The sequence below is a fragment of the Arachis ipaensis genome, chromosome B08, assembly GCF_000816755.2.
Source record: "Arachis ipaensis cultivar K30076 chromosome B08, Araip1.1, whole genome shotgun sequence".
Classification (NCBI taxonomy): domain Eukaryota; kingdom Viridiplantae; phylum Streptophyta; class Magnoliopsida; order Fabales; family Fabaceae; genus Arachis; species Arachis ipaensis.
Window position 1 is genome coordinate 117,000,444 of NC_029792.2, and position 12,164 is coordinate 117,012,607.

Sequence of the window (12,164 nt, forward strand, 5' to 3'; positions counted from 1 at the left end):
TTAAAAAGGTAATCTAATTACTTTAATTTTATCTATTGTTTTTTTTTTCTAAACTCAATGTTTGACACCTAATAATCAACTTGATAACTATATGTACAATCAAAATATGAATAATCTGTTGCGGCCTGACCCAAACATCATGCGGGCCGACCTGACCCGTAGACCACTCGACCCGAATGGTCGGGTGTGAAGTGCCCAACCACCGACCTGGACACGCGTCCTTGACAACTCTACTATAGCTGTATGGGGAAGCTTCGAGGAAGGTGGGTCTGCCCTTGTGGGACCCACTTCTGACACGGTATATATGGAGAGGGTCCTACCCCTCCCCCAAGGTAGACACACATCATCTTATCCCCTTTTCGCCTGCACACTTAACTGACTAAAACATTGGAGTGTCTTTGCAGGTGACACCCCCTCTCCATACGAAGAATTCGGGACGTCAGCTACTCCTCCTCCAACCCAGCAACCCTGAATCAGGCGACACCCCATCTCACCAACCGAAGCATCATCCCGACCCGTCCGGTACACGAGCTATCGAACATTGGCGCCGTCCGTGGGACACCTGAATGGACGTTGTATTGGGTCCTGGAGAACCAGGCCGTGGGGCCGAGCACAAAGGGGAGGCCTCTGTGGCCTCCTCCCGGGAGCGGACGAGGTCCCCTCCACGACGAACCGAGCCATCTTCATGATCTCAAGAAAGACGCCCCTTTGGGGGAACAGGCGGCAACAGCGCCAGAATAATGCAGGAACTGCGTCACAGGATGCAGAACCTGGAGCGCCAGCTAGTAGATCAGGAACATCGTCAACAAACTCCCGAATCAAGCTACTCCCGTTCTCCCCCGAAAAGTCACTCCCGACGAAAACTAGCCCACAATCTGAACCCGAGAGCGCCCAGGAGGAAGGACGCGCAAGAAGACACCGCGACCCCATCATATACACCCGGTAGGAAGGGAGACGCGCCACTAGGCGAGACCGGAAAGACGGTCGTTGAGAAGACGGCGAGGGAAGACCAAGGAGAACGCGGCGATCCGTGATAATGGGCGCAACCCCGTTTCATCGTTACATCCTCGAGGTCCGGCTACCAAAGCACTTTGATAAGCCGACGGACATGAGGTATGACAGAACCCAAGACCCGCAGGAGCACCTTACGGCCTTCGAGGCCAGGATGAACTTGGAGGGATTGGGAGACGAGGTAAGGTGCCACGCTTTCCCAGTCACTCTGGCGGGACCTGTAATACGGTGGTTTAACATCCTCCTGCGGGGCTCGGTGGCCAGGTTTTCGGACATTAGCCGCGCTTTCCTAGCCCAATTCACTACCAGAATTGCAAAGGAAAAGCACCCGATCAATTTGCTCGGGGTGACTCAGAGGTCCGGCGAGCCGACCAGAAAATATCTAGACCGGTTCAATGACGAGTGCTTGGAGATCGATAGGCTAACCGATTCGGTAGCTAGTCTGTGCCTGACGAATGGACTTCTGAACGAGGACTTCAGGAAGCATCTCACCACGAAGCCGGTGAGGACGATGCAGGAGATCCAGATCGTATTCAGGGAATGTATCAACGATGAAGAAGTCAGCCAGGACGTGGCTGCCAACAAGCGGCAGCCCTCCTACAATCAATCTAGGCAGTACGGTGGCGGAGAAAGACAAAAGGAGCACGCCAGAGACGGCGGTCCGGGCAAGACGTCCAGGTCGTTTTCCCGGGTCGGGAAGTTCACCAATTATACCCCTCTCTCCGCCTCCATCATAGAAGTTTATCAGCAGATAGCCGAGAAGGGAATTTTGTCGAAGCCCCGACCTCTGAAGGACCGAACCGGAGGGAACAAGAGCCTCTATTGTGATTATCATAAGGGCTATGGACATAAGACACAGGATTGTTTCGACCTCAAGGATGCGCTAGAACAAGCGATCCAGGACGGGAAACTGGCCGAATTCTCCCATCTCATCAGGGAGCCGAGAAGACGAGATCGCAATCGCGAGGGAGAGGACAAGACCCGCGCGGTGAAGCGACGTCACGAGACGGAGGACAATGAACATGGCCTTACCATAGTGAACATGGTAACAGCAAGAGACGCGGCCCCAAGGTCGAAGTCGGCACACAAGAAAGACGCCAAAGTCCTGGCAGTTTCCTCATCTTCCGCGCGAAGCTCCAAGAGGTTTCCACCCATCTCGTTCAGTCCAGAAGACCAGTGGTTCGATGAGGTCGCGGAAAGCCCTCCAATGGTCATCACGGCCAGAGTGGGAACCGGCCTCATCAAGCGGATCCTCATAGACAGCGGGGCTGACTCGAATATCATGTTCCGCAATGTGTTCGATGCCATGGGTCTACGGGATGCCGACTTAAAGACCCACCAGCACGGTGTTGTAGGCTTAGGCGACCACTTCATCAAACCAAACGGGATAATCTCCCTGCCGATATCTGCAGGACTTGGACAGGGGCGAAGATCGGTAATGGCTGAGTTCGTGGTTCTGCGAGACTCCACGGCCTACAACATCATCCTAGGGAGAAAGACCATCAACGATCTCAGGGCAGTGATCTCGGGGCTGATGATGGATCCGTGAGATCCATAAAAGGGGACTTGAAAATGGCAGTCTCTTGCGATAATGCCAGTCTCTCATTAAGGAAGAAGTTCAAGGAAGCATCAGGAGTATTCCTTGCCGACCTAGACGCTAGAGTTGAAGACAAACCCAGACCCGAGCCAGAAGGGAACTTAGAGAAATTCAAGGTCGGCGACACAGAGGAGAAGTTCACCTTCGTGAACAGAAACCTCCCACACGACCTGAAAGAACCCCTAATGGAAATGATCAGGGCTAATGGCGACTTGTTTGCTTGGACGCCAGCCGACATGCCGGGGATAGACCCCCAACTCATGTCACACCACTTGGCCGTCAAGGCGGAGGCCAAACCGGTGGCTCAGAGGAGAAGGAAGATGTCACAAGAAAGAGCAGAGGAGGTGGCCAGGCAGACGGCCAGCTTCCTTGAAGCGGGATTTATACGGGAGCTCGACTACTTGACCTGGCTGTCGAATGTAGTTCTAGTGAGAAAGCACAATGGAAAATGGAGGATGTGTGTGGATTACTCCGATCTCAACAAAGCATGCCCCAATGACTGTTACCCCCTACCCAACATTGATGCACTCGTCGATGCGGCGGCGGGATATCGGTATCTGAGCTTTATGGATGCTTATTCTGGCTACAATCAAATACCGATGCACCGGCCAGACGAGGAGAAGACATCGTTCATAACACCCGGGAGAACCTACTGCTACAGGGTAATGCCGTTCGGACTGAAGAATGCAGGGGCCACCTACCAACGGTTGATGAATAAGATATTCAGCGACCTCATAGGGGAAACGGTGGAAGTATACGTCAATGACATCTTAGTAAAAACCACCCGACCTAACGACCACATAGGAGACCTGGAAAACGTATTCGCCTCCCTCCGACAACACGGCATGAGGCTCAACCCACTTAAATGTGCCTTCGCCATGGAAGCAGGAAAGTTCTTGGGGTTCATGATAACCCAAAGAGGGGTAGAGACCAATCCAGAAAAATGTGAAGCGATACTCCAGATGAAGAGCCCGGGATGCATTAAAGACGTCTAAAGGCTGACAGGGAGGCTCATCGCGCTATCACGGTTCCTCGAGGCGTCGGCTGCTAGAGCGCTACCATTTTTCAACCTTATGAAAAGGGGATAGCATTTGAATGGACCCCGGCGTGTGAGGAAGCATTCAAGCATTTCAAAGAGATCCTCGCAACGCCACCCGTTCTCGGGAAGCCCAAGGTCGGAGAGCCGCTCTATCTGTATCTAGCCATAACGGATGAAGCGATGACAGCGGTTTTGGTACGGGAGGAAGGGAAGGCTCAGTAACCAATCTACTTCGTGAGTAAAGCACTGCAAGGAGTAGAGTTGAGATACAGCAAATTAGAGAAGTTGGAACTTGCACTCCTAACCTCTTCCCGTAGATTACGACAGTACTTCCAAGGTCATCAGGTAGTCGTGAGGATGGATAAGGGAATCCGCCAGATACTCCAGAAACCCGACCTGGCAGGAAGAATGATGACTTAGGCCATCGAGTTGTCCCAATACGACTTGCAATATGAGCCCAGGCATGCGATTAAGGCGTAGGCCATGGCCGATTTCTTGGTAGAAGTAACAGGGGACCCAGCCGAGGCAACAGGTATACGGTGGAGGCTCCACGTAGACGGGACCTCCAACTAGACGTTCGGAGGTGCCAGGATCATCCTGGAGAGTCCCGCTGGAGTCATATATGAACAGTCGATCAAGTTCGAGTTCCCGGTATCAAACAATCAAGCGGAGTATGAGGCCCTTATGGGCGGCTTAATCTTAGCACGGGAAGTCGGCGCCAGCAGGCTAGAGACTCCTTGTTACAGAAGTATCTAGAGAAGGTCAAAGAGTTGAGCAAACAATTCGAGGAGGTCACAATCCAACACGTTCTGAGAGAAAGGAACACACGGGCGGACCTCCTGTCCAAGCTAGCGAGCACAAAACCAGGGGCTGGCAATCGATCTCTAATTCAGGGTTTGGTAAAGGAACCAGCTGTCACCCTCCACTTGACAAAGATAAATCCCTCCTGGATGGACCCGATAACCGACTTTCTAGAAAGCGGCAAGCTCCCTGACGACGAGAAGGCGGCCAAAACATTGAGAAAGGAGGCGGCCAAATACGCAACCATACAGGGGTAGTTGTTTAGAAAGGGACTCAGCCAACCTTTGTTGAAGTGCCTACATCCTGACCAAACAGATTATGTGCTTAGAGAGGTCCATGAGGGGTGCTGCGGTCATCACATCGGGGGCAAAGCCCTAGCAAGAAAGCTCGTCAGAGCGGGTTATTATTGGCCATCAATGATGAGGGACTCCAAAGAATTCGTAAAGAAATGCGTCAAGTGCCAGGAGAACGCCAATTTCCATAAGGCGTCGGCTTCCGAGCTAAGCCTGTTGACGTCTTCCCGACCTTTCTCACAATGGGGAGTCGACCTCTTGGGACCCTTCCCGGTTGGTCCGGGGCAAGTCAAGTATCTCATAGTTGCTATCGACTACTACACCAAGTGGATAGAGGCTGAACCACTAGCCAGTATATCATCGTCCAATTGTCGAAAATTTATGTGGAGACAGGTGATAACTCGATTCGGCATCCCGGAAGTCGTTATCTCTGATAACGGGACGCACTTCACTGACAAGAAGTTCGTAGAGTTCCTCGCCAGCTTGGGCGTAAAGCAAAAGTTCTCATCTGTAGAGCATCCCCAGACAAACGGCCAAGTCGAGGCCACAAACAAGGTCATCTTGCTAGGTCTCAAGAAGCGGCTTGATAATAAAAAGGGAGCATGGGCTGACGAACTCGCCTCAGTTCTCTGGTCTTACCGAACGACCGAGCAATCGACCACAGGAGAAACCCCTTTCCGCCTGACGTATGGGGTGGATGCTATGATACCCGTGGAAGTCGGCGAGCCAAGCCCAAGATTACTCCTGAAGGGAGTGGAGAAAGCTGTAGAAAAGGACCTAGTAGATGAGGCTAGAGAGATGGCCCATTTGTCAGAAGTAGCACTAAAGCAAAGAGTGGCCCTGCGCTACAACACCAAAGTACTCGGGAGGGAATTTGAACAAAATGACCTGGTCCTACGTTGCAATGACATCGGCAAACTGGGAAGACCCCTACAGAGTCAAAGAAGTGATTGGCAAGGACGCCTACAAATTGGAGAGGCTCGATGGCAAGGAAGTCCCGAGAACCTGGAACGTAGGTAACTTAAGAAGATTTTACTCCTAGTTCAAACACGCCGAGTGGGCGACTTGACGAGCTCAAATAATTTACCATCAAATAATTTACTTTTGTTAAGAACTTATCATTGCAATAGACTTGTTCAACTGATGGTTAATGTTCACTTGTTAAGTTTACTTTTCCCCTCTTATGCGTCCCACGACAATGAAATTTTCGTGATGACCCGGTATTCCGGGACTGATCACCCCGGGAACCAACAAAACCAACACGATAACAAACGGCTATAGCAACAGTAAAGCCACAACTTGGCTTCGTCAAGTTACCAACGCAACGGTAAACAAACGCAAGCGACAAGCCAGTACCAACAAAACGGTAACAAAATAAAATGAGAACGGCTGCCGAGTAAGCGGGAAAAAGACAATAATTATAAGCCGACCAAGCGGCTATCAAAGTAGTTTACAAGTTCTATAAAGTTCATCAAACTACGCGACAAATTCTACAGCAATACTACAAGATCCATAAAGTTCATTTCTTCGGCATATCGACAATCTTGCCATCTTTGATCGTTTTGAAAACCCCGATTGCCGATGTGTCAAAGTCAGGAGCCACAATTTTCACTTGAGCCTTAAGGGCCTCTTCAGTCATCAGGATCGCACTCTTCCCCTGCTTCACGGTCTCTTTGTGCTTCCTCTTTAACTCTTCAGCTTCAGCTTGAGCGGTCTTAGCCGACGAGACGGCCACTTCACGTTCCTTCTCTAAAGCAACCACCCGACCCTGCGCAGCATTGAGCTGGCTCTCCAAAGTCATCTCCCGTTCGGTTAGCCGGGAGACGGTGTCGTCAGAGGTCTTCAACTTTTTCTCAGCAGATGTGGCCTTCTCCTCGGCAGCCTTAAGCTTCTCCTCCGCTTTGGACAGCTGCTCCCGAAGTGTTTCAACTTGAGTCTTGAATTCATTGTTGGCCTTAACAGCGGATTCGAGCTTCCTATGCATCGACTACATTCCCGATAGCTCAAACTCGGCCTTCCGAGCTATGGCGGCACCGCGGAGGAGGGTACGGTACATCCCCCTCGCCTGCCCCGCAAGGTCCGTACCATGGAAATGTTCCTCCGTGTCGGGAAGCAGCTGGGAGTCTATGAAGTTTCCGGCATCAAAGTTCCTCTCCATCACGGTGAGCGCTCCTTCAGGGCTGGAGGATGATCTCAGCCTCTTGGGGTTGTGGATAACCTTCAAGTCATCCTCCTCGACTTGTGGATTGGAGGTCAAATCTCCAGTACTGGCCACCTCCTCACGAATAGGAGAAACGCGCGCCCCTTCAGCATTGCGATCCGACATCTCGGCATCATGGGGCGGAGACACCGCTTGGTCCTTATTTTTAGGCGGGGCCTCCGGCTTCCCGTCGACCGTCTCTTCGTCGCTTTCGTCAGACAGGAAGTTGTTATACAAATTCTCAAGACCTGTCATCTCGGCAGATATTCCTACTGCAACAAAAAGTAAAACAGGTTATTCGTGAAACCGGCATAACAAACCGAAGCAACAATAACGCAAGAAATGCAAGTTAAAGCTACTCACAAATATAATTTCTGGTGACCTCCCGGTCACCCATGAGAAGGTGGGGGTTCACGTGGTTTCTCCCAAAGACGGCCAACAACACGTCGGCAATCTTTTTATCCACAGCGGACATTCCCTTATAGGTCACCTTAATAAAGGTGTTGGACCCCGCCCTGAAACTCCAATACGTTGGGATGAGGCGTTGCCCTTCTAACGACAACCAGAAGGGGTGGCGACCTTTAACCGGGCACACCTTGAAGTACTTGTCCTTGAACCCATGGTAAGAGTCCTCGAACAAGCCAAAAATCCTCCGACCTTGGGCAGATCGGAAGGACATGAATCCTTTCCTTGCTTTCCCCTCTTTGGAAGGATTCGTAAGGTTGAAGAGAAAAAGAAAAACGTCGACAGACACCGGCAGCTCTAAGTATTCACACACCATCTCGAAAAACAGCGGATGGAAGCCCAACTATTCAGATGCAACTGCGATGGCGCCATGGAGATCCGGTTAAGGAGCGCCATTTAAAAGGAAGAGAAAGGAATGCGAACTCCTAATTGGGTGAACATTGCCTTGTAGAACCAAATCCAGTCGGCAACTCGGGGGGAGTGGAGGTTGATTTCGTATAACCATTCGTTGGAGGCAGGAACGAAAATATCTTAATTGGCCTCCTCGTCAGTCCCGCCGCACAAGTACTCGGCTTGGCGGAACTCTGTAAGCTCCTCCTCACCCATCTGGTTCGGAGAGTCCTTCACGTCGGAGGTCACCCAAGCATACCGGTCGTAACCCACGCTTGAGGTGGAAGCTTGTGAGACAATACGAGGCATACCTACAGTGGGGGCACCACTCGGTTAGTTTACGAGGTCGGGAGCTCGAAAAAGGCCCAGAAACTACCTTTAGCCTATTCAACAACTGAAATCAAGCATGGCTGAGGCAAATCCTAAGTAAAAGCCTAAAACTAAAGCCTTGGAATGGTAACCCCCCTAATGCACCTATCTAACACTAATGTCACCTAACATACGGGTGAAATCAGAAATACATCATGCATATAGAATGCAGACAGTGAAGGTAAAACAAATATGGAACAAAAAGTGGAAGATGAGCGCTTACCAGGATAGTTGCAGAGATTCGGAAGGAAGCAAGGAGGGGTGAACGCACAAGGATGTAGGAATAGCAGTAGGAAATTCAGAGAGAAGAAGACGGAGATGGGAAGAACAAGGGAGTGAAATGGAAGCAAAATGGAAAACTGAGAGGGGGATTAAGAAACTAACTCAACAAGCGCGAAAGGCAAAGGGCAAAATAGTCTTTGCACGCAGGGTTTTGAAATAACCCATTATGAGCATTAAATGCCTGATGCGAAGAACGAGGCGACAAAAGGTTATCCCCAGCAATGAATGGACACGCGCACAAGAGGCACGTTCTCTCCACGAGCGGCCGACCTGGCGACAACACACGAAAGAAGACATAACGCACTACCAACGGCGCTCACGACCATTGTTGACGCGTTAGGGACACTGTTATGGCCTGGCCCAAACATCATGCGGGCCGACCCGACCCGCAGACCACCCGACCTGAACGGTCGGGTGCGAGGCGCCCAACCACCGACCCAGACACGCGTCCTTGACAGCTCTACTACAGCTGTATGGGGAAGCTTCGAGGAAGGTGGGTCTGCCCTTGTGGGACCCACTTTTGACACGGTATATATGGGGAGGGTCCTACCCCTCCCCCAAGGTACGACACACATAGGGATGACAACGGGTCCCCATGGGGGCGGTGACTATCACAGTTAGGGATGGCAACGGGTCCCATGGGGGCATGGCGCCCCCAATATCTGTCCCCGTCCCCGCCCCATCCTCATGGCGGGTAACGGGGACTTCGTATCCGCCGGGGACCTGGGTCTCCGCGGATTTTAGTAAAAAATAATAAAAATTGAAAAAAATTGCTAAAATTTAAAATTGATACATGAAATTAACAATTGCTATACATGTAACTGAAGAGATGGATGAATATTCTTTAAGCATGCTTCAAAAGAAATCAACGAAATTAGAAAATCAATAAATATATATGTTATTATTAAGTAATAATCAGGGACCAATTTTGTGGCTCATTGAAAAATTGAAGCTGTCAGATAATGTACAATAAATTTTTGTTTTTATCTTAATAAAATCTTGCCTGTGATCGTTTCAATGGTAAACAACATTTTTGGAATTCATAAATTTTCCAAATATTTTGTAAACAGGGAATATTGCATGTCGATATCAAACCAGGATGAATGTTGCAAACTTCTTAGATTTAAGAATCACATTGATCCGGTAATGATCACCAGAAAATTATAAAAAAAATCAAAATACCAAAATAAAAATCAGAATTAGAAATTTACAACTTAGAACCTAATTACCAAAATTTAAAAATCCAGAATCAAATAACCCTAAATAGAAATCAAAATCAGAAAATTCAGAACTAATAATCTAATAATCCTAAATAAAAAATTCAGAATCAAATCAACCATAAATAAAAATCATAATAAAAAAATTCAGAACTCTAAACCTAATTACCCTAAATCAGAAATCCAGTAAGCGGAGAGGAAAGGAGAGGAGACGCGGCAGTCAGCGGTCGGTGGTCGGCGATGTTCGAGGAGAGGAGATGAGACAAGACTGATGGTTTCACCGTGAGGAGTGAAGAGGAGAAGCAGCAGTAAAGCATGTGTGAGCATTGTTCTATGCCTTACCCAGTTACCCGACGGCGAAGAGGTGACGACCGGCGAAGACGCAAAGACGGTGAAGATGACGGTGACGGTGACGAACTGAGGGGTGGGAGGTAGCGCCGTAGCGGTGAAGGATTGAGAGGGTGAGAGGTGGCAGTCGGTGGCGGTCGGTGGTGCTGATGGTGCGACCGTGCGTGGTTCAGAGAGGGCGAGAGGCTGAGGTTTGAGGGTGGTGAAGAGTTCAGAGAGAGACAGAGACTAGGTTGAAGATTGTGAATTGCAACTTTGCAAGTGCCCCCGTCCCGTTTAATATACGGAGCCCCGTCCCCCGTCCCCGTGGGTACAAAATCATCCCCATATCTACCCCGTGACGGGTAAATCCCCGTGGATATCCGCCCTGCTGGGGATTTTTGCCATCCCTAGACACACATCATCTTATCCCCTTTTCGCTTGCACACTTAACTGACTAGTGCGTCGGAGTGTCTTTGCAGGTGACACCCCCTTTTCCACACGAAAAACTCGGGACGTCGGCTACTCCTCCTCCAACCCAGCAACCCTGAATCAGGCGACACCCCATTTCACCAACCGAAGCATCATCCCGACCCGTCTGGTACACGAGCTACCGAACATAATCAAACTTAAATTGAATTAAAAATCATTAATTATTATGTGATAAATCAGTTGTGAACATATGTTTTTTAATATATATCAGAATAAAAGTTATTGATTACAAACCTCAACTTAATATTGTTAGTTTTTTTTTTTTTTTTACCAAAGATTGGAGACTCGAACCCGCAACCTCTTAATTGAGTATGGGGAGACTATGTCATTTGAGCTATAACTCATTGGTAACTTAATATTGTTAGTTAGGTGATGAACAATATTTTTACAATATTAAAATATATAAAATCGTGTATTCCTTATAAGACGACTTGGTTACAAGGCTCTAGTATCTCACATATGACTCCATCACAAATATTATTAGCCATTATTAGAACAAATTTTGCCAAATTTTATTAAGCTGCTCCCTACATAAGAAAAGAAGGATTATGTGTAAAATAACCATTCCACAAATGAGAATAATTTTGATCTCTCTATGGATAGCATCCGTATGACCGTATCTGTATGCTATAATCCACCATTGAGAAATAATGAATTTATTTTATGTATTTAAAAAATTGTGAATGTGGACCAAAATTACGGTGATGCCCTTTTCATTTTCCCGAAATGGACTACAAAATACAAGGGCAGCGTGTATTGCAAGTATCCTGAAGCAGCACTCACGCACTCAACATGCTCGTAAATGGAAACCGGAAAGTCACTCACTGAAATCAACAATTAATGAGTCTCTTCAGTCTTCATTTCTTGCCTCTTCTCCCTTCTTCTTCGTCTAATAAGATGAAATCATAGCTAAACCAAAACTCTGGTCTTCTAGGTTTCAAGTTTCTTCTGCTCTCAAGTAAGGTTTTTTTCCCAGTGCATTTTCTATTTGATTTCGTTTTAACGTCGTGCTTTTAGTTTGAAATAATCAATCGTTTAGAAGTTCAGTTGAATAATGAACAAAACTTGTGGTCGTTTTGAATATTAGCTACCTATTCGAATGTATATTTTACTCCTGGTTTTGCTTTTCGTTCTATTTGAGTGTGACGAAAATAAAAAATGCAAAGCAAGAAATGGAACTTAAAAGTTAAAAGTGAGAGAATTGAAAAAAATAAAGAGAATGGAACCGAAAATATCGCTTTCTCTTTTATTTCCGGATAGAAAAGCAAAAATAAAGTACAAAGCTAGATTTGAAGACGAGTGCTAGGAACAAGCATATTTTGTGATTTGTAGTTATTAATTAGCTATTATTAGTATTTTTAATAGTGTGATTATATTTAATGTGATTTGTAGTTATTAATTAGCTATTATTAATATTTTTAATAGTGTGATTATATTTAATGATGTAAAATTACTCATAAGTATTCGCCAGACTCAGATTTGAAACCTCTTAACTAACTATTTGACTGGTTAAAATAATCATATAATTAAACAATCTAATATATACATAAAATTTAGATAAAAATAAATTTAGAACACACTCTAAATATACTTTAGATAAGGCAAGTATTTATCAAGTTTTATAGTGACATATAAATGGAAATAATGTGATGAATTAATTATATAGAGTTTAATTTAAATA

The 12,164-nt window shown here is 47.3% G+C and overlaps 3 protein-coding genes across 4 annotated transcripts in view; all 3 read left to right on the forward strand.

Annotated features, from left to right (window-relative positions):
- Positions 1,037 to 2,560, forward strand: LOC110265359. Its single transcript, XM_021108322.1, has one exon. It carries the CDS (start codon positions 1,037 to 1,039, stop codon positions 2,558 to 2,560), a length of 1,524 nt encoding a protein of 507 aa, XP_020963981.1.
- On the forward strand, positions 2,584 to 3,603 carry LOC110265362. Its single transcript, XM_021108323.1, has 2 exons — positions 2,584 to 3,065; positions 3,270 to 3,603. The coding sequence occupies exons 1-2, from the start codon at positions 2,584 to 2,586 to the stop codon at positions 3,601 to 3,603; spliced, it is 816 nt and encodes a 271-aa protein (XP_020963982.1).
- Positions 11,253 to 12,164, forward strand: part of LOC107614140 (protein ENHANCED DOWNY MILDEW 2-like) — a 17,620-nt gene continuing 16,708 nt past the window's right edge. For both annotated transcript variants that reach the window (XM_016316366.2, XM_021109796.1), the window contains exon 1: positions 11,253 to 11,441. The gene's annotated coding sequence lies outside the window, so the exon portion shown is untranslated. The remainder of the gene's footprint in view (positions 11,442 to 12,164) is intronic.

Excerpts from the sequence above, each read along its gene's own strand:
- LOC110265359 (XM_021108322.1), top strand. The coding sequence starts at position 1,037 with ATGGGCGCAACCCCGTTTCATCGTTACATCCTCGAGGTCCGGCTACCA.
- LOC110265362 (XM_021108323.1), top strand. The coding sequence starts at position 2,584 with ATGGCAGTCTCTTGCGATAATGCCAGTCTCTCATTAAGGAAGAAGTTC. Across the intron at positions 3,066-3,269 it reads CACAATGGAAAATGGAGGAT|GGTAATGCCGTTCGGACTGA; the intron begins GTGTGTGGATTA and ends CTACTGCTACAG.